General features: G+C 31.4%; 1 protein-coding gene across 1 annotated transcript in view; it reads left to right on the forward strand.

Moving 5' to 3' along the window:
• Window positions 1–15,835, forward strand: part of LOC130451171 (homeobox protein Nkx-6.2) — a 68,517-nt gene extending 52,682 nt beyond the window's left edge. The window contains exon 3 of the mRNA XM_056790003.1: window positions 15,610–15,835. Within this exon, the coding sequence (XP_056645981.1) occupies window positions 15,610–15,774 (165 nt within the window). The 3' untranslated portion in view covers window positions 15,775–15,835. The remainder of the gene's footprint in view (window positions 1–15,609) is intronic.
• The last annotated feature ends 7,182 nt before the right edge of the window (window positions 15,836–23,017 follow it).

The raw sequence follows: 23,017 nt of genomic DNA on the forward strand, positions 1-23,017 counted from the left end.
CCTGTTTAAACCAAACTCCTTTACAGGCAGGTAAATTTTACAAGTCTATTTACGTTTTATCATTTAATATTTAGTTGTAGTGAGTTAACGAGGTATAATAATGATTTTTTCCTAAGTTCCAAGTAGGACTACAATTAATTGCATCTGTCTCAATAACGGCGTATAATGCCGTCCAATTTATAATGATTCAATTGCCTTTTAACGAATACTTTCTCGCATAAGATATACATAGTTTTAAAAATATTTATAAAAATTATAAAATGAGGTATCTACGCCTATGTGAGATCAAAAAAATTGTCGGCAAGAGTTTTTATATAAGTTTTTATAATCTGCAATTGATATTGGAAGAACTATACTACATGCACTATAATGTGTAATCCTAATTATTCTTAATTTTATTTAAAGAGTAAGCTGACTTTAATCTAACGGTTGAGAACATGGGACGATAAGTTTACAAGTATTAACCGATGTGAAATAAAATTTCAAATTAGATTTAACAGTAATTACACGTCCAATCCAAAAGTTCGCTAGAATCAAGTCAGAAAACAAAGTTCACGTCAAATTCAACTTCAATATTGTCAGTTATTCACGATAGATTAATTATATCTTTGTCTCTTTTTACGATTACTACTGTGAATTTAAAAAAACTATCACGTATTTCTTGTAGTTGGTCTTGTGGAAAAGTTATTATGTTTATGTTTTATTTCTTTTGATAGAAGATAGTTTATAGAAAATGAGTTCGATAAATCATAGATTGAGTCACGTGATGGAAGACCTCCGCCGTTTCTACTTTATGTCTTTCTGTATTTGTCAATTTCTTATTCTCTTTCTTGGCTACTGTCATAACTTCAACTGGCCATCATGAGTCTTTAATTTGGTTGGTTTTTAAAGAATGCACTTTATGTTTATTTTATACTGTCAATAACTTGCCATTGTAATTTCACTGAAATAAAAAAAAAAACAGTTACACAATGTTAATCAGAAACTTTTTTAATTGATAATGTAAATGCTAAAAATTTTTGCATTTATTCATTCAAAAGAGTTTTTTGTGTTCCGAAGCATTGATTATGAAATATAACCAAAAAACAGTATCGATTAATTGAAAGAGCGACTGAAAGTGTAGCCAGCTATAATATATTGGAATGACGTGACAAGTGATATTTCCCGTTTAATGTGATCAAAATAATGGGCGGACATCGGCAAAATGGGATCGATGAGCGCGTCTATATCCAAAGGATTGCTGTATTATAAACACCGTTAAAATACATAGTCACATTCATATTTACAGTCTGTTCCAGCTTTGCTGTATTCATGTTATCATGAGATAGTATTATAAACCACCGAGTATTCCAGAATTAATAGCGCGACTCTAACGCTTTATAATATTCATTACATCAAACTAGAATTTTAAAAAAGTACTTTTGTTTCTTTAATTTGGGAAGTTGAGTTGATAGTGAAGACATTAACTCCAGCTCAAAAATCGCGTACGTATGATTCACATTCTTCCAACTTCGGAAAGAATCATGGCTGTAAAGTATCAATATAGAAAATATCAGTTACAGTTGTTTTATTACACTCATAAACTTAAAGCCAATATCATGATAGTGTATTGTTGCACGTGAGCCCCAAATCCTCTCATGTCCACTATTATCGATTCATCACTATCGATGACTTGATCCAGGAAAAATTCATCGTCGTGGAGCGATACTTCGTTAACATATAAATTATGATAAGTACGCTTTAGACTCTGAATTGAAAATTATCACTATTGTCCGAACCTTCTTTTCTTCGGCCTTTGCGTGAACTAATTCTTCTCTAACAAATTTTTGTCAAGTTCTTGATATATTTCATCCTTATAGATATCAAACATGCTCGGATCTTGATTAGAGATTAGAAATGTATAAAGAACATTCTTCCATTTTCGGAGCCTCTGTAATTTCATTCTACATCGCTTCCTCTTCATTTAATTTATCAAAAGTATTTTTCAGCAATGGTAAGACTGTTGGTCCAATAGTAAAGAACACAGAAAATTATTGAAACTAAGCTTGTTTTTGCCGCGAGTTTCACAACTAATCACTGGTATTTGCTTTTTTCTAATATTAATTAAGAATAGTATCTTGTGGGTAATGTGATAAATTCACTAGATAATTTAATTTTAGTTAAATCTGAATAATTTACTGATTAATATCTAAAATAAATTTTCCTGAAAAATGGGGTATCGATTTTCCAATGTTATATCTTATTACGTTGGGTAATTAATATTCAGTAACTAAGTTTTTTAGATTTAGGTAAAGAGCAATTTATCAGATAAATTGACATTTGGATACAATTTTAGGTTGAAAATTATTAGCACGAATAATTATTGAAGAGAGAATCACCGAGAATTGGTTCGATACAAACTCTGTGATAATGACAACGATGTAATGAAATTTATTATAGACCAGCAGTTATAGCTTCAACTAATAGTAACAAAAAATATATAGTATATACCTTTGGAAAGATTAAGGAGCAGTAAAAATATTCTACAAACGACAAACTTAGAGGAAGATGATGTTAATAAAAATTAAGTTCACTCTTTTTTTTATTCAATTTAGAACTTAAAGGAATCAATACATAGAGTTAAATTGGACATGAAAATTCCGATAATAAAAATACGTAAAGCGGCATGATATGGTGTTTACTGATATTCACTGAAAATGGTGCTCTAGTTTGATTTTATTGTTATTTTGATATTCACTTACTCCTGATGAAAAAATTATTGTTTTTGATATCGTTATGATGAAATAAATAAAAAAAGTGGGACAGTAGGGATAGAAAAAGTCAATATTAAGAAAAGTGTGGCGCAAACTTGAATTACACGCCAGACCATGAAAATGTTGAAAATGATCCTTTAGTTAACCGAGGTGACATTCTTTTACCACCGTTGCACATAAAGCTCGGTCTGATAAAAAATTTTGTAGCTATGCTTAAAGATTGCAGGGGGATTTGTATATCCGAAAGAGAAAAATATCAACTCAACGAAGCAAACATTGAAAAGGGAGTAAGCATTTGTAGATCGACCACTGCGCCAACTGATTTCAAGTTCCCAGTTATAAACATTTATTGCTAATTTTAAAACTATCTCAAGAAGATATCTCTCCTATTTCTTCACAGTATTTTTTACCGGTTGCCATAAGACTATTACTACATACAGCTCTTTTATCAGGTAAAGGTTTTAGGTATCCAGTGCTTGTACATTGAAGGAGACCTACCAGTAGCAACTTTTTTAGATTTGTCTCTCTTTGGTACATTTCAATTTTCTTTATTAATGACGTCGTCAAACAATGCTTTCTTGACTAATCCTTTTCTTTGATCAGGCTCGTCTCAACAATTTTAACATCTATGTCTTAGGACTTAGACTTATAATATATATAAATTATATAAATCTGTGGGGTGTAATATGCCCCTTAAAATATATATGATGTACTCTCGTCTGGATTTTTTTCCCGCAAATATGGGTGCCGTAAGAACCGGATAAGGCGAAAGTTTCCATCAGGACATTTCTTAATAGACAAGAACATTTATATAATATCTATGGGATTTGAGAGTGTCGTCGGATTGGCTGCCTATTCAATAGATTAGGTTATCTTCAATAGTATATGTTATAACAATCATTTGAAGTACTAAATATAATTGAAAGAATACTTATACGGCCAAGTTAAAAGTTGTACTTAGGTATTACAATAGGTTATTGCAATAACGATCTATATATTTAGAAAATTTCGAGCCGCCTATGGTTTCACACAAACCAGAACCAGCCATGTTTCACAGCACGTAATCATTAATAAAAGTTTATCAGAATGAGTTGAAGGCACAATGGAGTCTTTAATTTAATGTAGCAGTCGTAAACATCTCCTTGGGGAGGGGTATTAGGCGAAGGCGGAGCCTATTCTACAGACAATCAAGAAATGTTAGTCTATTAACCTCATAGAGAATGTGTTTGGCTGTAACTAACAATGAGTCAATTGAATTCTTCTCATTTTCTTACAAAAACTATAGAAATGTCATAAAGTTTTATTATAATTACAGGTTTATAGGAAAAAAGTTCATTGTTTACAATCAAAAAACAAAATAAATGTAATGGAAAAATATTTTCCTCGATAAATTTATCAAATCGAATTTCGACAGCTTTTTTATCCAAGAAGTACTTTTTTTGACTTTTCAGCTACTCCAAGGAAAATGTGTCAATGGACCTAACTATAAGATATAAAAAGGGTGGCAAAACAAATGCGGTGGGTGAATGATAGACGAATAAATAGTCTATAAACGTAATGGAGGGAAAAGTAGAGCTATTGGCATTTTAAGAGCTCTACATGCTCACATAAAATAAATATATGAAGTTTTATATTTTTCTTTCAACTTTTATTTCGATATTCTTCATCGTGCTCAATTTTTTCGTATCACTTTAGTAATTTTATCTATTATTATTTACTTATTACCTTGTTTCTTGAAGCTTACTATATGTAGGATCTTTCACTTTTACTACCATTTTTTTTGTTGCTTTTTCTAATTTAAGTTTAGAATTAGGTGTTCAAAATTGTGATAGAACATTATCTAATATTTTAGGGACATAAATTTGGTACTTCACTATCTTCAGAATCATCATGTATTATTTTTATAGTCTATTTTTATGTAGGAGAAAGTAATAAGACCTACATACTAATCTAAAACTTAGTATTGGCATTTTGAATATTACTACAAGATATTACCAGAATTTTTTATAAATGTACCTGAGCTAATACAAGTTTTCGGACTTTTATTGGTCTTTTATAACCACAGTACAGAACAATAGTAAAAGGTTTGAACTAAAGATTACATAGCGGTATCATAAGATGTATATTATTAATTAATATATTAAGTACCTATTCGCCAAAGAAAAATTGTTTTATTCAAATTATCTTTCGGACTTTTAGGTTTTTTCTTATAGTAGAGAGGTCCAAGTTTTGTATTCTTAACTGTTAAGACTTACAGTTTAGTGACAACTTACAAGGTGCAGTAGGCAATCTACGAGTATTGTAAATTCTACTGTGATTATGGAAAATTTTGAAAGGGCCGCGTAAAAGCCGAAAAATCGGTCCTTTAACAGTTAATTAAAATTGAAACATTATTATTTAATTGTTTTAAATCATTTACAGACAAACATTTATAGAAAAGTGTTGAGTACAAAGTGGAATTAGTAGAACTCATGGTGTTGGGAAAACTCCGATTTACAGAGTTAATAAAAAAGAGAAATAAATGTAGCGAAATTCAAAAAGCACGTAAAGCTTCACGAAAATCAAAGTTTCAAATAGAAAATAATTTGAGAGAAAGTATTCAAAGGGAAGTATATGCGTTTTTGTTTAGAAAAGAATTTCCGACAGTAGACTTATGTTCTTATCGAGGCTCTGGATTATACGGATTACCCTGAACTAAGCTAAGGAAACTTTAAGAAGAAATAGGTTTTTGCTGGAAAACGCATTTCAGAAAGTCTATTTCAATAGAAGGAAACGATATTGCATTATGTATTATGGAAGAGAAATTATCTAAGGACTATAAAAAAAATGAGAAACCAAAGAAGAAATATTTTATTCAGGTGAAATATGGATAAATGGGAGACATACACCAAATAAATTTTGTAAAGATGGAGGTTACAAGTCGAAAACAGGTATTTTCAAATAATTCGTCTACTTGTTTAAATTCGCCAAGAAAGAGGCGCAGACTGATAATAGTACACATCGGCAGTTCAAATGGTTTTGTTAAAGGTGGTATTAACTTTTGAATCTACTCGTTCCGATAACTAGCATGAGGACATGAATACTGATGTTTTTAAAGAATTTTTCGAACAAATGCTGCATCTTCTTTCCCAGAACTATAAAATACTATTGGATAATGGAAGCTATAAATCGATAGAAAAAATATTTACGGATTTATAGAATTGACTAAATTCAAAGATCTCGATTCTGTAAAAATAAAACTATATACTTTGTGTTGTCACCATAAAGAGAAATTAAAAAAATATGAAATTGTAAAAAATCGTGGAATGGTTAGATCTTTACCATACCATTGCGAATTAAACCTTATTGAACTGGTATGAGCACAGAAAAAATGAAAAATTTCATGAGAAAATCATTCTTCTAAAATGAATGATGTTAAATGGTTGTTTTTGCAGACTGTGATCAATGTGATTCCTGAAATCTGGGAAAAGAAAATTAATCTTACGATTAAAAAATAAGAGAAGATGTGTTGCACACTATTACTGATCAAATGATAAAGACACTCATCGTGAATATTGGTTGCAACAGTTCATCTCCTGATCCCGATTGTGATTTGATGTACCTCTACTTAAGTCTACTGGTGAGTTTTTATATTGAAATTATTCTTTATAAAAGTAAGGTTGCTCAGAAATCAAAGTTTAAACTCTTGTACATATACAACCAGTATGACACCTTGTGGAAAAATTTAAAATTTCAGGTTTCAGGTCAAATTATACACAGGTTAATTAGGTGAAAATATAATTGTATACTTGATATATCCATTATATTTATATAAATGTTATTTAACTATTTACTAAAAGTATTACGCCTTTGGATTACGAATGCTTCATCATTTGATTACTCCTTCGTTCATAAAAATATAGACTAGAATAAAAGCATCCTAATAAGGTTACTTTTTATACATTATATTCTAAATGACTACTACCATTTCTATTTTCATCAATCAAATAATCATATATATTTCAACAATTTCATCTTCAGTTTTACAGATTTTTTTACTTCTCTTATCATTTTATCATGCTTTGATCTACAATACAATAATACAACAATAAATTTCTATTTTATCTTAGATTAACTAAAATTTATCATTTTTAGTTATATTTCTTCCTTTAGCAAAATTTTGTTTTCGTCATTAATCTCGTTTGATCATTGCGTCAAGAAATGTACTCAAGGAAAATTGATATATACGGATACGTGTAAAGAGAGATAGGGTTGATAGAAATCGAAATAAACAAGAAATAAGTATGGGAAATGAATAGAAACAGTTACCATTGCGTTAGCATAAAGAAAATAGATATTTTTTATTTAGTTATAATTGGTACTGCACTTTAATTTTTCCAGAAAAACGTCAAGTAATCAAATAATTTAGTGAAAATCATTCACATTTTATCATTCAATAATCATTTAACAAGTATCAGAAACTGCTTTATTCTGAGCAACAAAGTTGATCTATTTATCATCGAGTATCAGCCGTGTCTCAGTAAATAGCCAAAAAAGTGGATTGGTGGTGGAAGGTTTACAGCGCGGTTTTGTCGACAGTGTTGAAAACAAATTGGAAAAGAGTGTCCCTTAATTTTGTCGGTTAGGGGAGAGCAGAGATTGGAAAGGCAGAGGCAGAGGGTCGAAAAGGGGCATTCCGCAGCATATACAGCTAATTACGCAGTCACTTAGCGTTAATCGATTCGGTCGCCTTACGTTAACGGTTAACGACACACTAATGACCTGGCATTTACATAGAGATCGGTGGAGAGGATGGAATGGGGATTTTGCTGAACTGCCTGCTATTGCAATGCCGTGTTATTCATACAGATTTTAACTGAAATTATTAAAGTGGAATTGCTTATTCTGTTCAGTTAGATTCGTCACAGTATTTTCTTTTAATAAAACGAAAACAATTTCAAACGCTCTCTATTTTAAATGAAAATTTATTAAAAATTTTAATGCATTTACAAAATCTGGATAATTTTTGAAAATTTAATATAATTACCCATTTGTAGGTACAATCAGAGCTAGAATAAATGATGTTGGTTTCCAATGTTCACTTTGTTTATTTAATAATCATAACATGGTTTTAACCCATATATATATATATATATATATATATATATATATATATATATATATATAATATTCTTGTTTTTCATTTCATAATTAAAATCCCGAGCTACCTGCATAATTTTCCGTCACGAGTTGTCTAATCTTCATGACAACCACGATCACGAGTTGGCACATTGTAACAGAAATTGAATTTTATGGCGGGTATTAAAATGATGAATTGGCGCACACCCACCTGTACTCGGTATTTCTCTTGAATCTCGGTTAATTAGTGTGGTAGGTAGTCCCATAATCGGTGAGTTATTAGGTTGTTTTTCTACTGCTTCCCTTGGTATCTCCAAACCCCACTTAGGTGGATGATCTGAGTGCAAACGATCCTCAAGTATCACATCTCTATTAAAACGAAAGCAATGATGTACCGTTGGCCCATTAGTTGTGTATTCCCCTTCATATTTATCGCACAGTTGATAATAATGAGTTACGACAAATTTGAATTGAGTCGTTCGAATTTTAACATAGGAAAACTGATATTACTTGTGAGACTCCCTCTGTATTTATGCACAAACTATAGAAAATTGTAGTTATTATCTCTATTTTACACTTAAATTTTTTGTGCAATCAGACTATTTTCTTATTATGAAAGTCTAACGAATTTTCTAACGTATCTTAGTTTGCTGTACCCGACAGTGCACTCAAAAGTCTAGTCACTGCAGCCCATCAGTTGTTTCATTGAGTCTCAGATTTTCATTCACCTGTGATATGGTCTATTTTTATGAGTGAAGGTGTAGTAAAAAGATGAAGCATTCATAATTTTGACAGGTCAAAACCTTTTCCTATGGCTTTGAAATCTTATGGCTATAAAAGACTAATGAAAACCCAAAAACTTGTATTATATAGTTCAGGTACATTTATTTTAGTTTTGGATAAGTTCGTAAGTTTTATCACTTTTTCGTATATAAAAATAGACTTTATTTAGCGGGCTCACGCACGTGTGAGTGAGGCTACCGCAAATCAACATCATTTCAACCTCTGTAGAGGAAAAGTTTTTTCTACCAGTGCCATTCCACGAACAAAACCATCATTTGAACTATCACATCAGAACAACGCACCTTATCAAAACTTAAGTAATCCCCATGGCTAAAATTCACGAAATGGACCTCGAATTGGTTGACCACCCACCGTATTCATCGGATGTGTCCCTCAGCGAGTTTTTTCTGTTTCCTAAACTCAAAGTTCTACTTGAAGGAAACAGATTGTCATCAGACAAAGACTGAGGATAAAGACAACGACTATTATCTGGAACGGTTAAAAGTGTGTAAGAATGATTATAAAGAAAAATGTCTTTTTCCTTTGTTAGATTGAAAATTTCTCATACAACTCGTATATAACATTGAGATTTTCATGACGGCTTTGTGCAATTCATCAAATTCTTGAATAGATTTTATTGTCGTTGTGGTCGTAGGGTTTATGTAAACTATATATTACACATCATGGCAAAAAACTGAAGTCATTCAATATTGTTCACATCTCCATATTGCTCACGAGCTTAGATGGAGATGTTTTGTAATAAAAAAGTGTCAGTAATATAAAAGAGATTGATAATAACAATTTTTAGCATTTATTATGTTCACTATATGTTATATGTTTCAATCAGTAACTATATTAAAAAATCAGTAACTCAAAAGCGATTTGTTGTCAAGCGTTGTCGAGAAGAAGAAGGCCCCATTCAACATGTCTCTTTACATATCATTTTGCAAACGTCCCAGTACCCCCTTGTATATTTCTTTCCTCGAAATTATCCTTGATAAAATTATATTATATCCCCAAAATCGACTGACACATAGATGATAATATAGACTGGCTGGCCTAAATGATCTCAAGCAACAAAATTTTATTCCCCCTATTTGTTTATAATACTCCGTATGTGAATAGATACAAAAAGAATTCACATACTCTAAGACGATCAACGACTTAAACCAAAATCGTTGTTATTCCAGACATTCTATTCTAGACATTCCTATGAAAAAGAATATGTTAACGATCCTACACGTACCGGTTTCTGATATTCGAAGTATAACGATTTGGTTAAATATGATAATTGCCCCGTGTATAAATGCGATGTGTCCGGCGCTGTTTCAAGCGCGTCCGTGGTGTTGGTAGCGGCGAAATGGCCCCAGACGGGGACTGAATTGGTATTGGGGCTTGGGGATTGGGACGCCATTGCTGTCTGTCGTGCCCTCGATCCATCATTCCTATGACACATATATAGAAATTTATTTTGCGGTATCGATGCATTGGCTACGAATGTCAGTGATGCGGGGTCCAGGGATAGGGTCTAGGGCCCAGGGTTTCTCGCGGCGAAGTGACGCTTTGATTTATTGCTGACGTTGCTAATCTACGTGACATATATATATGTTTTTATTGTTTGCGATCGTGGACCATTCTGTTTTAATAATTTCAGATAGCGTTCCGATGAATTTTACGAGCAACCCTAGCTGTTAGTATGTAAATCAAAATATACTTCAAAACCATCATGATATTCACTAACTCGATCTGCCAAAACCATTACAACTTTTCATTCAACAATACTTATTCAAATACAGTTAGTAATCGGTTTCAAGTTCATTAAATATTATATTTGAGTGAAGTATTACAAATGGATGAGCCTTTATGGAACTTATTAATCTGTTTTCCTATTTCCGTCCATTACGTAAAAAGAAACTCAATCCCAATATGGTAGCAATAAGGGGCGAGAATATAACAATATGCAAATGATGATGCACTGACTGCGCCATATGGGAATGGATTAAAACGGACCCTTCGGCCCTACTTGTTGGTTCACGAAAGAAGCTCGTTTGCCAATCAAATTGCGGCGTTATTAAAATTATCCTCCATACATTATGGGGCATCCGTTGAACTTGATGAGTTACAAATTTTGAGTCACCAAAATTTCTTCAAAATGTTAGTTTGTTATATAGGGTTTGTTATACAGTGTACAGATAGAAAACTGAAAAATATTTGAGGTTTGTTCAGTAAAAAATTTTCGTGACGCCATCCGTATTCAAGATAAAGGGCGATATATAAATTAAACACGTTTTTTACGCAACTACTGGCAACATTATTGAAATTTTATACGGATATGTTTTCCAATGAATTTGTTTTTATGTCTGACTCTAATAGAGGGCACTAGTTATACGGTTCGTACCAAGTAGTATTGTACATAACTTTTTCAATATTAGATTTCTCAAGCAATATTTCAAGTAAACATAAAGATCATTCAATTTTACACCAAAAAGGTACTCCTGATAAAACTCAATACTGTACCGTTTTCGGAATATTATGAAGTAATAATCGATGCTGGGATGAAGTAATGATAAATATATTTATACAGTTTCCCATGACAAACTTTGAGAAATTGCTATTATCGTGCAAAATTCGAAGTTAAATAATTATGGGTACTCAGCTGTTGGGGGCCTTAGTAGGTCTTAGTGAAACAAACAACAGTTTGTGACCCAGAACCGCAATGCATGATCATCAAATTGTTGTTTGTTTCATACTAAGGCCTCTAATAGCTCAGTACCCATACTTATTCAACTAGAAAAACAAGATCCTATACTGATTAGACTGGATTTTTGTCAAACTTTACAAGAAACGAAAGCCCTCAGTCCCAATTTTTTAAAAGTATCCGTTTTATCGATGGGGTCTCATTTAAGCGACAAAAAATTTCCAATTCATATAATGCTTACTAATTAATAATAAAAATAATAATCATAATTAATACCTTCATCAATACTTTATACCAGCATCGGTTATTACTTCATAATTTTGAAATCAAAATATTCCGAAAATGGTACAATGGTACAATCAAGTTTTATCAAGAGTACCTTTTTAGTGTAAAATTAAATGATGTTTAGGTTATATTAAATACTACTTGGTACAAACCGTGTAACTAGTGCCCTCTTAGAGTCAGGCATAAAAACAAATTCATTGGATGTATCAACCAAAACATATTCGTATAAAATTTCAATACAATGTTGCTAGTAGCTGCAGCAAAATCGTAAAAAATGTGTTTATTTTTTTTTCCTCACGCCCTTTATCTTGTATACGGATTGCGTTTCGAAAATCTTTTACTGAGTAAGACCCAAATACTTTTCAGTTTTCTATCCGAGAGACGGGATCACCTTTTTTTCAAACATCCTGTAGATATAACGATGCTTTAAAATGCTATTAAAAGAATATAGTCATGACCTAATAGATCTGATTCATAAATGACAAATATGTAGGTTATTTAAATGGGAAATACTGATTATTACTTCTTGGTATGTATTTATAATTGAGTAAAATATACATGCAATACTGGGCTGGAATATGCAACATCAATCATTCAGCCTTAGAGGTTTAAAAATAGAAAAAACGATTTAATTGTTTAAGACGTGAAAGGTTTGCCACTTGTCAATTTCATAGAAAAAGACTACTACTTGATTACCTTAAAGAGAACAGTTTGTTGATTTTTTTGATTGTTGCTGTTTTTTATTTGATCGTGGACAGCCATTTAAATTAATTGATTAGAGGATAACCACTTCTATGAAGTACCCTCCAGTTTCACATAATCGGATTATGGAAAACCATGCAAATCTGATGTTACCTTCCTTATGAAACATAAAAAATGCAATGCTGTGGCATTATTATTATTTTAGATAGATGACTTTGCACGCTTATATTTCATCTTATTCAAAATTCGAGGGAGGCAAAAAAAAGTATATTGTCGAAAGCTGATAGTTTGGTGAATAATAATATCCAGTCATCTTTTAATTGATGGTATTTCTCTGTTGTCCTCATATTTTGTTGCCGTTCGCGTTTGGTAAATATCGAGCTGAACAGCTACAGCGTTGCTTACGCCTGAATTAACTCCGAGACCCTATTTGCATGATTTATCGTCATAGAACGCCTTTAAATACCATGTAATTCGTAAATTTAACGTAAAATGGGTATGTTATACATAAATATTCGAAAACGTAGAACCCTTTACAAATATAAAACAAATATTACAGAAAATACGAATGTTTACATCGTTTCAAAAAGCAAAACGTTAACAATAATGTATTGTTGATGAATTTTTCAATATAACTTTTTTAATTCATCACAGGGTGATAATTTCACATAATCGTTGTACTTATGTGATTGCCAATAACGTGCATGACAAGCATTTTTCTTAAAAATTAAGCAAACAGAATAGTTTATTTCTTAGTGTTGATCCACTAAAAACAAAGCGTATACTTTATGTAGAATATACTAATTGTGCTTCTGAGCAACTTAAGAATGACAGCTGGAGAATCAATCGAACCCAGATGAATTCTACTAGAAATTGGTTCGTTTTAGATTATGGAAGAATTATAATTTTGAACTTTATCGCTCAAGATATAGTCAGAAAGAAATTTTCATATCATCGTATCAAGAACTGTCTAGTGGCAAACTTCCTTCTATTTGTAGACGTTTGCTGTACGCTTTATTGGTTGTAGGTGGACGTATCCTTGTGCTCTTTACTGATAGCTCCCCTTAAATTACAAACTCGATATAAGTTTATATCAGCATGTAGTCTTTTGTATGTAGACTACACAATCTTTGAAGTCGATAACACTGCTCACGAAATACACTCTGCTTGTTTTCTGACGTATTTTGTTTTTTGTTGAAAAGTATACAACACTGAAGTTAGATTATGCGATCTTATTTATTACGTGTCCACAATTCTTAAATTTGTTCCCAAACAAAAATTTTCTGAACAAACAAGAAGTATATGAAGTGAAGTTATTAACAAATCTTCTTGTAATCGGTGGTCCTGGTCTAATAAAAGAATAGATGTATCACTCTTCGCATAAAAAAATGTTGGTAGGGCAGGTACTGTGGAGGAGAGATCAGCTGCTTCACTAATGCCCACTATAACAGACAGCATTTCTTCGAATAAATCTACGGAATTAGAAATTAAGTCCACCAAACTGTCACCCACAGTCAAAACTTCATAGATCTGGCCCTTGGCGTACATACAAATACAGTTGAGCGAATATGAGGAGTCGCTAAGTCCAGTTTTTGGCGTCGATTCGGCAACCATTCCCAATTATTGGACATTTACTTGTGCGAATTTATTTGGCATCAACGGCTCTCTCGACCAGCTAACATATTTAAAGCAATACTTACTAAACTATTACGGCTTTCTGCCCACCTCAGTAATCATTTCTGTTTTTGTTTGTTTCTTTTGGAAAATTTATATAAGTATTATGTGATTAAAAAACTTTTATATTTCTAATTATCCAGCATCTACAATTGATCATACAAGCCTATATAGAAAAATAGATTTGTTGGCACATAACGGATTTGACACAATACACCTGAGCTTGGAAGACTCAAATTATAGAATTTTTCCCCATTTAAAGTTATATCTTTATAAATTATAACTCTTTACAGTTTCTAACAATTGTTAAACATTATAAATTTCGTGTGAATATATGTCACGTTCCCACAAAAAGTCTTGTATTTCATTTTTTTTACTAGAACCTGGTATCTTATTCTTTTGGTAACTATGGTAGAATACATTATTCGTCACAATGTAGCTAGTCGGTGATATATACGGCATTAATTTATTCTGAAACGAATCTTCGAAAACGAAAATCTCATCTAGGTAGATTATCGTTCGGTATTCGATCTAGCTATATTTATTTTCCACTTTGAGCTTTTGCGAGCGCTATGACTACCTTTTGTCCATTCTTCTGAATAAATATCCCAAATGACATAGAGTATGCTACAAAGTAGTAGTGGAACAATTAATGCCACCATCAGTTTCCTAGTTTAACGTTGGCACTTTTTGTTTTTACATTCCATAAATATTGCAGCAAATTAAGTCTACTTGAAAGAAATCACTTTGGTACACTATTGTCTTTTCGTATTTTTTGGAGCTATAGAATTATTCACAATTTTCCAAACTGTACTTTCAGGTATACTCGTTAGAGCTGAGGTCTGTTTTATTAAAGCGTACTTTTCGTAGCTTCGCCTTACTATCTTTAAGTAAACACTTTTGACTATAATTATTTGCCTCAACGAAAAAACATCTGCGTTATTTGGTAGACATTTTAAAAGACACTGTCCAACTTTATAATATATACTGTTTTATTGCTCTGAATGAACTGACAAAAAGGCGTAAGGACCATAGATAATTCGAACAGGTATAAGGTTAGTCTATTCTATTGCATCGCATATATTAACTGTTAGCTAGTCACTTTCTTAGATCATGAAAAATTCATCTTCAGGATGAATCATTGTTAAGTGCCCCGTATATTCAGTTTTCCAAATAAAAAAAAATGAAGACAATATTCAATTGGATCATCATATTACTTTTATATTACGTCAGCAGTGTTATCTATTTATTAGGTAGATATGTTTGCTTACGTGTATGTTTGTCAACATTATCTTTGGTCATAATGTTTGTTAACAACTCCTTCATTTATTTTATGTCATGATGTTACTGTTTAATTAGGTCATTAATGAATGTTAATTAAATTTGATACCATTAATGTTTTGCTCTTAGAAAGAGTATATGAATGATATTTACAAGATAATTGGATAATTATGAATTAAAACAAGAAATCTGAAAATCATCTCAGGAATAGAAATATCAGCTGAAAATTATTTATATTTAAATCTTTGTCAATTCCTTATGAAATAAAATATTCCTGAAATAATTATTGTACGTAATGGCATTCTTCTGTTATAGGTATGGTTCCAGAACCGAAGGACTAAATGGAGGAAAAAACACGCGGCGGAAATGGCAACCGCAAAGCGGAAACAGGAAGTGCTCGATAACCAAACAGATGAAAATAGCGACATATTATCAGATAATGAAGAAGAACATGTATCAAAACGGCAGAACTTACAATGAGAATTTTATAACTAATGTGAAGTTAAGACTTGTTTTGTAAATATAAATTAGTGATCTCAATGTTTTGTGACTCGTGCGGCGCGGACGTTATGCGCAATTTGTAAAAATGTTATATATAGCCAAACGATATGATTGTTTTAGTTCGTACAGCATTTGTATCTTCTGTGTAACTTAATTTGAAATAAAATACAGTTAAAGACAAATAGAAATAAAAGCCGCATTAAACGAAACTTACACGTATGTAAGTATATTTAATGACAATATACAGAAAGATATTTTTAATTTTTAATGATAACAGACGTCGCCCAAAAGCGCCAATATCATTGATAAATTCGATTGTGGAGTAAGACTTTTCTTTCAAATATAATTAACTAAACTAAGTGATACTTATATATCTATAGTATATAGATATAGTTTTACCAGTACAGTATACAGTTTAAATAACTAACCGACTTGTGAATGCCGATTTTTATAGTGATATGCAAAGTTTACTAAATACAAGATAACAATTATAATGTGAACTTTCTAATTTTGAAAAGTACATCTGACAAACTTGCTTTATTATTGACATTAGATATACTATACATAATCTGCCTAATGCGTATTTTTTTCGTAATTAAATAGATTTTGATAATATTAGTTTTTCTATAGATTTATTCTCCAATTAGCTGAAACAAAATTTTATTATCAATATCAATACGAGGGATGTTACTTAAGTTGTGAGACAAATAAAAACATATTCATAATTGGAAATTACTTCATTGTTTTTCAAAATATTTTCCATTAAGATCAATACACTTTTGCATTCGCTTGAACCATTTGTCGAAGCAAGTGATTTGAACGCATCAACCGCTTTTTAGGTGTAAATAACCTTGACCTTGCTATTTATTTTGAATCTGAGGGAATAAGAGCAAATTGGGTGCTAAACAAGGACTTTACGGCGGATGACCCATCATTTTGATGTTTTAACTTCAATTCGACGTTTTTGTTTGAATTGGTGTATGAGAGCTCGCACTGTTGTGATTTTTTCGATCGAAACGAATGCTGGTGTACCATTCAGAATTGATCATTCGACGTTGGATCCATGAATCGTCTCCGTCTCCATCACGATCTTATAGACGTCTTTTTAAGCACCGCGATCGAATTTTTCCTGCACTTCTTCGCACCAACCGACACCAGTTTTTTTGGACGATTGTCAAATTATTCAGTATCCAACGAGAACAAATCTTTTTAACAGACAAATGATCATGCAATGTTGAATGTATGCGAGAGGAAGAAATGCCCAAGTATGACGATATCAGTTTACGCACAACACCCATGTTTTCTGGCACAACAGCAGATTTTAGACGACCTTTACGAAATCCATCCCGTAGAGAAGTGCTACCACTATTGAAAACGAAATGTAATCTAAGTACGTTTAGAACCTTCGCACGCGATTTAATTCCATTTTTGACCAAGATGAATGTTTCAAATATGTAAAGAACTCGTAAGGCAACATGTTCTGAGTACGTTCACCATTAAAAATGTCCAACTTCATGATGGCAATGTCAGAGTTGCCATACCTCAAAATTTAAGTAGCAACTCTCATACAACGTAAGCGGTATGTGAATATATTGAAGTGGATTTAATGGAGAAGATACTAATGTTTTATAAAATGAAACAAACACATCTCAATATAACTTTATAAACTAATTTTGTTACTTAATTTATTAATTTTTAGTATTTATACAATTTTTGTATCCTTGGTTGGTAATTGCCAAAGAGTACGTAAACGGAGTAGTTGTGTCAAAATGTAATGATACATTTATTTTAATCTGTATGAATTATTTTCAAAAAATGTACAAAAATCCATACAATCGGTAAAATGAATCACCATGGATTTAGAGCTTCAGATTGTATATTTTAAGATAGACCAGCACTATGGTATCATTTTCAACAGCACTTGTTAATAAAATTCAAAAATCTGGAGCTATAAAAAAAGATAATATAATACATACACTCTTCAGTAGTCAATCTAAATTTTTTAGACTCATTATTTTTAAATTTGAATAAATATTTACTTGTATATGATAATAATTAATTTCATACGAATCACTTTCTTTTCCTAGCCGTGGCTTAGCAGAACTGCAAAAAATAAGAAAATTCAGGTAACTGAGAAGAATAACTTAGAAATGAATAAATATATATCTGGGTTAATACCGTAACATATATAGAAACTGAACTTTTGTAGTCGTTCTGTGTATAGTGCTCTTTTTTTCCAAATTCCGATTTTATTTGCCTATAGCAAATCGATCAACCTGATTTTGCCTAGATTTATCAACAGGAAATATTGATAAATACAAATTTTACACATTATATTCTGTGAATGTTGGAGTGTCCATCAATTATTGAAACCTAAATTGTTTTTTAATAATGGGTGGGATGAATTTACACACGAGGTGTATGTAACTTATGTAATTTCTTTAAACACTAACTATTCACTAACACTAACCGTAAACTATTCATTAATATTCATGCACACAATTCACATCTAATTCATATAATTCCATTGTTCAGTTAACTTTTATATTAACATGTCACTGTCCTGTATTCACTACACCATCAATTTCTATTACTATCCTCCTAGAACCTTCGATCTTGAGATCTTGAGATTCGTAAACAAACGAAAGCGCCCTCTTAGTAATTATCTCTATAAAAAAAGTGAAGCTGAAGGTGAACAAACCATCTGAAGAAAACAATGCCTGGCACACCCGCCAAACTTTGATAACATATCAGAACAGGGCCGGCTTCACGGGGCTTAACTATATAATAATAAAAATAACAGTTGAAGATTATCATTCTGTCTATGCCTTAAAAAAAAAGAATTATTGTTTTCTATGGCATATTGTGGCTGACACGTTCAAATGCTTTATTGAATATTACGCAATTTTCTTGTAATAATGAAATAGTAAAAATCGCTTTCCATTTCTGAGTTGTATGTTCGTATTCATAAAATAATGGAGAAGATAAATATAAGAATAACAGTAAATGGTTACGGTACAATTTCAACTACCTACATAATAACAGTAAAAACAGATTTGTTGTTGAGAAAACGTATTGCGTTCAATACCTCTGTCAACAAGATGGAGAATGATCTGATGCAGAATGGAATTTTGAAAATAACGATTAAAAAATCAAAGTTATGACTTTTAATGAAATAAACATTTAAAGACTTGCATAAGCAAATAAAATTGAATCACACATTGACTTCACAAGCTTGTATCATCTCTACAAATTCATTGGTTTAATTTGAATTATTCAATGTAACTACAATTATTATAAAAATTTGGAGACCCCTGTTTTTTGTTCAATTAGATTGCAAAGTATCTACAATTCACTGTTTTATAGATAAATATATTGTTTTATATTCTGTTCGTGTGAAAATTTTCTCTATTTTTTCAAATTACAGTAAGAAAAAAAGAAGAAGCATTGAATTTAATTGATGAATTGAGAAATTTATGGAACCTCTCTCGCTCAACTATTTTTCTTAATTTATTTTTTTTCAACCGGGTGATACTTTTTAGTTTCTATTCTGTATATTTCTGATTATTTAATAGTGAAAACTGCGTATTGTATTATTTAATATAAGCTAATATAATTAATAAAGATCCAATTGTGTTAATTTTACTCTATTTTTTCAAAAATTGGCCGCTCTGATAATCTAATTATTATTCTTACAAAATTGCAGTGATTCCCACTACTAATAAAAATGAGAAAACATTTATTCTAATATTGATTCGTTAGGAACAACAGGGTAATTTTTAGCATAAGACCTATTATGTATATTTCATTTAAACATTCTGAATAATTAAAAAATGAGTTTGCTTTTTCCCAACAAGACCTGAATTTTTGTAGTAGTTATCAGTCGATGCCCTTTTAATTATAAATACCTCCCGAGAAAGATAATTCACTTTTCTAATATGAAAAGTACAGTAAATGTCCGTTATCTAACGCCATGCTCAATAAATCGTTATTTTTATCGTAAATTACTTGAAAAAAAATTAACGTTTCGACCTATTTCGTTCTTTATCAAAATATAACTTGACATTGATAGTTATATTGATCAATAGATCACCTGCAACTTGAATATCAAGTATCAATTATCGTAAAAATAAAAAAAAGATGTTCAGCTATTTAAAATGAAAAAACCGCATTTAAAGAAATCATTTGTCCTGAAAAAATGATAAATAACATATCCAAGAAAAGGATAAAAAGATATTATATTCAATTGAGAAAGGAGATAACACATTATCGAAATATTTCACTAAACTTAAATCTAAAACACCCAAAAACAAAAGAAGTATTATTATATGTATATCAAGTACCTTTAAATTTTATGTGACGCTATTTACATAGTACAGAAAAGAATCATCAATACGATAAAAATAATATAAATTCATGTTGTAGATGATGTATTAATAATATAATTATGCAGCTTGTTAATGTCTAGTCATATTTTGATAAATGGCGATATAGGTCGAAACGTCAATTTTTTCCTGTTTTTTGAATTAATTTTCTATCAAAAGAGACAAAAAATGCAGACCATTCATTAAGACAAACATATAATCTAAGAAATAAACAGTTTCTATTTATCGAGTTCGATCGTACACGATCATAAAAAAATCGAAATTGCTAATCTTTTTATCGTGTCGTTCACTTCTTGCAAACAATGTTCAGTGAAGAATATAAAACCAGTTTTTCAATAATATAGGTTTTTTCTTTTCGTTATGATACAAATCTTTTATTAAGTTTTTTAGTATGACTTGTCGTTGGAATTCAATGAATTGTAAAATTATATTCCTTGGATTTTATTATACATTTAATTTCTAGATTCTAGAGAATTTTTAGATGCCACTCCTAATAATGTTATTACCACCCTCTATATTTCGACTCGACATCATGTTATACTTATTTTTCTTGTCTGATTTTAACTTAACTCTCTGTCTAAATGAGCCGCACACAAAACTCGATATCTCAATTAGTTTTACTACCTTAACAAAAATAGCAAATACTTGATCTTCGCTAACTCTCTCTAACATTTCGGAAAACGTCTGCCTGAAATCCGCGGAACACAGCTGTTTTTTTCCCTCGTCAAATATTTCATTTTTTGTGACCCTGTTTCATAAGTAGTCAATTTAAGATGACTCCCTAGAAAAAAATCTTCAACCCTTCCACCACCAGAAAATCGTACTATTTAGCCATTTAGCCAGATTGGCTACCTATGAAATAGGATATCAAAAAATGAAATATTTCACGACAAAAATAACCGCTGCGTACCGCGGATTTCAGGTTAAAAAGTAATGGATTAGATTTCTGTATGATGGTTCTGACGGATTTATTGAAATTTAAGTAGTTACATTTTTGTCAACTAAGAAAGTACCGATGATACTTTTTCCAAGAATACCAGCCACTCCATATAAATTCGAGGATTTTCATCTCTGCAGTAGCAACAATTTTGCTTGTTAAATGTTTTGGTTTCTTATTGCTTAACAAAATCAATTCTGCAGTCAAAATCTGACTTTCCGGACTGTTTTGTGACACTTTTCTAGTTGGCGTTACTCACTGCAAAGGTGTGAAAGTTGCCTGAAACATCCCTTTCTCTTGCTTCATGCTTTTTTTGTTAGAAAACTCCCACTATTCGCATTGAGCATTGTGTACGTTCTTTTTGCGCACCTTCAATATTTCCCACGCGTAATAATGATTTCAGTTCTTGTTGGAGCGTAGAAAAAGGGTTTTTTAGGTAAATTACTTACAGGAAATTACAGGAAAAAAATAAATAGAATGAATTACAGGAAATCTGATACATAAGGAACAATAAATCAATCGCAAGCTCAAAATTCATCTCTCTGATATATGGATGATTCTAAGATAGAGCAAGGAGCTGGATAAGATTTCTTGGATAGAATTCAAGCTTTCCATATTAAACACTATTATTCAGAAGGAGCTTCTAGCAATAAGTATATGTGCTTAGGAGTGTTTGAACAGAAACCTCGCTAAACAGCATATTTATATTTTTCAGATATCTAGTGGCCTTAAGGTCTATTACGTGCACGTCTGAGCTAGCGTGGCAGTGTAAGCAAACCTCAAAAGTACTAGCTAATAGAAACAAAATAACCCTAATGTTACCACCAGGCCATCAGGGTGTATCGGGTAAGGAGGAAGCAGAAGAAGCCTTGCGAAAAATGGGGTAACGACTCGATATTTTGGACCAGAGCTCTACTGTAGCCTCACGAGATGTCAAATAAACAACGAACTGAATGGATAGGTAGAAGATCAGAAAGAGTCTCACTGGATATGCCCCCTTCAGGCCGAAGACAATCCAGAATATTAATTACAATTTCTGAGGAACTGCTCGAGATGTCCATTAAACTGGTGGTTGCTCTTTTGTCCTGTCAAATATCACTTTGAGACAATTGATCTGACAGAGGACTACAATTGTAGAATTTGCAAGCAACCTATAAAGGTAGGGAATGTCCTGCTTATTTAAGCAAAAGGCTTGGGAACCCTATTAAGTAGTGCTAACATCTTGAAAAAGTAGCCTCCTTTAGGAAGAATTCTTTGTATTCGAGAGTTATAGTCACGCACAATATTTTTTTAGGTACAGGTGCAGATCGTCTCCAGTGTCAAAACGATTTCTCAAACAATCTAGAATCTAAAACTTGTTTTCACTTTTCACCAGATTTTTCCTAAAAAGACCAAGTAGTGTATGATATTACTCAAAAGGATTTTTGAGGATATATCAATCTCCACTAGATGGTTGATGTAATTTAGTTTTAAACTAGCTTATAAATTGTCCTTTTAAAAAGAATTTTTCATAGTGGTCGAGATATATGGAGTGATACGTTGCCAATTTGAATTATTGTGAAAGCACCTTTTCATTATTATAAAAATATTTTGTCAAATTTACGTGTTTAGAAGGTCATCAAATGATAAAAATGGTATTAAATATTTATTGGTGGAAATCACTACAATTTGATGTACAATTTTTAGTTAGTAAAAGGGCTGCAAATTAAGATTTGTGTAAAATAATGTGCAATCTTTATTATAATAGTCCGTGGCAGTTTTGCAGCTACTTATGAATATAAAAAAATGTATTTGTAATATTCAAATAAATATGTTCAAGTGATTTCGTACTATTCTTTACCTACCTTAATTCTTTATCCTGTAAAATAGAACAGGTAAGTATTGGAATTTTGTTTTTCTT

The sequence above is a fragment of the Diorhabda sublineata genome, chromosome X (assembly GCF_026230105.1).
Source record: "Diorhabda sublineata isolate icDioSubl1.1 chromosome X, icDioSubl1.1, whole genome shotgun sequence".
NCBI classification, from domain to species: domain Eukaryota; kingdom Metazoa; phylum Arthropoda; class Insecta; order Coleoptera; family Chrysomelidae; genus Diorhabda; species Diorhabda sublineata.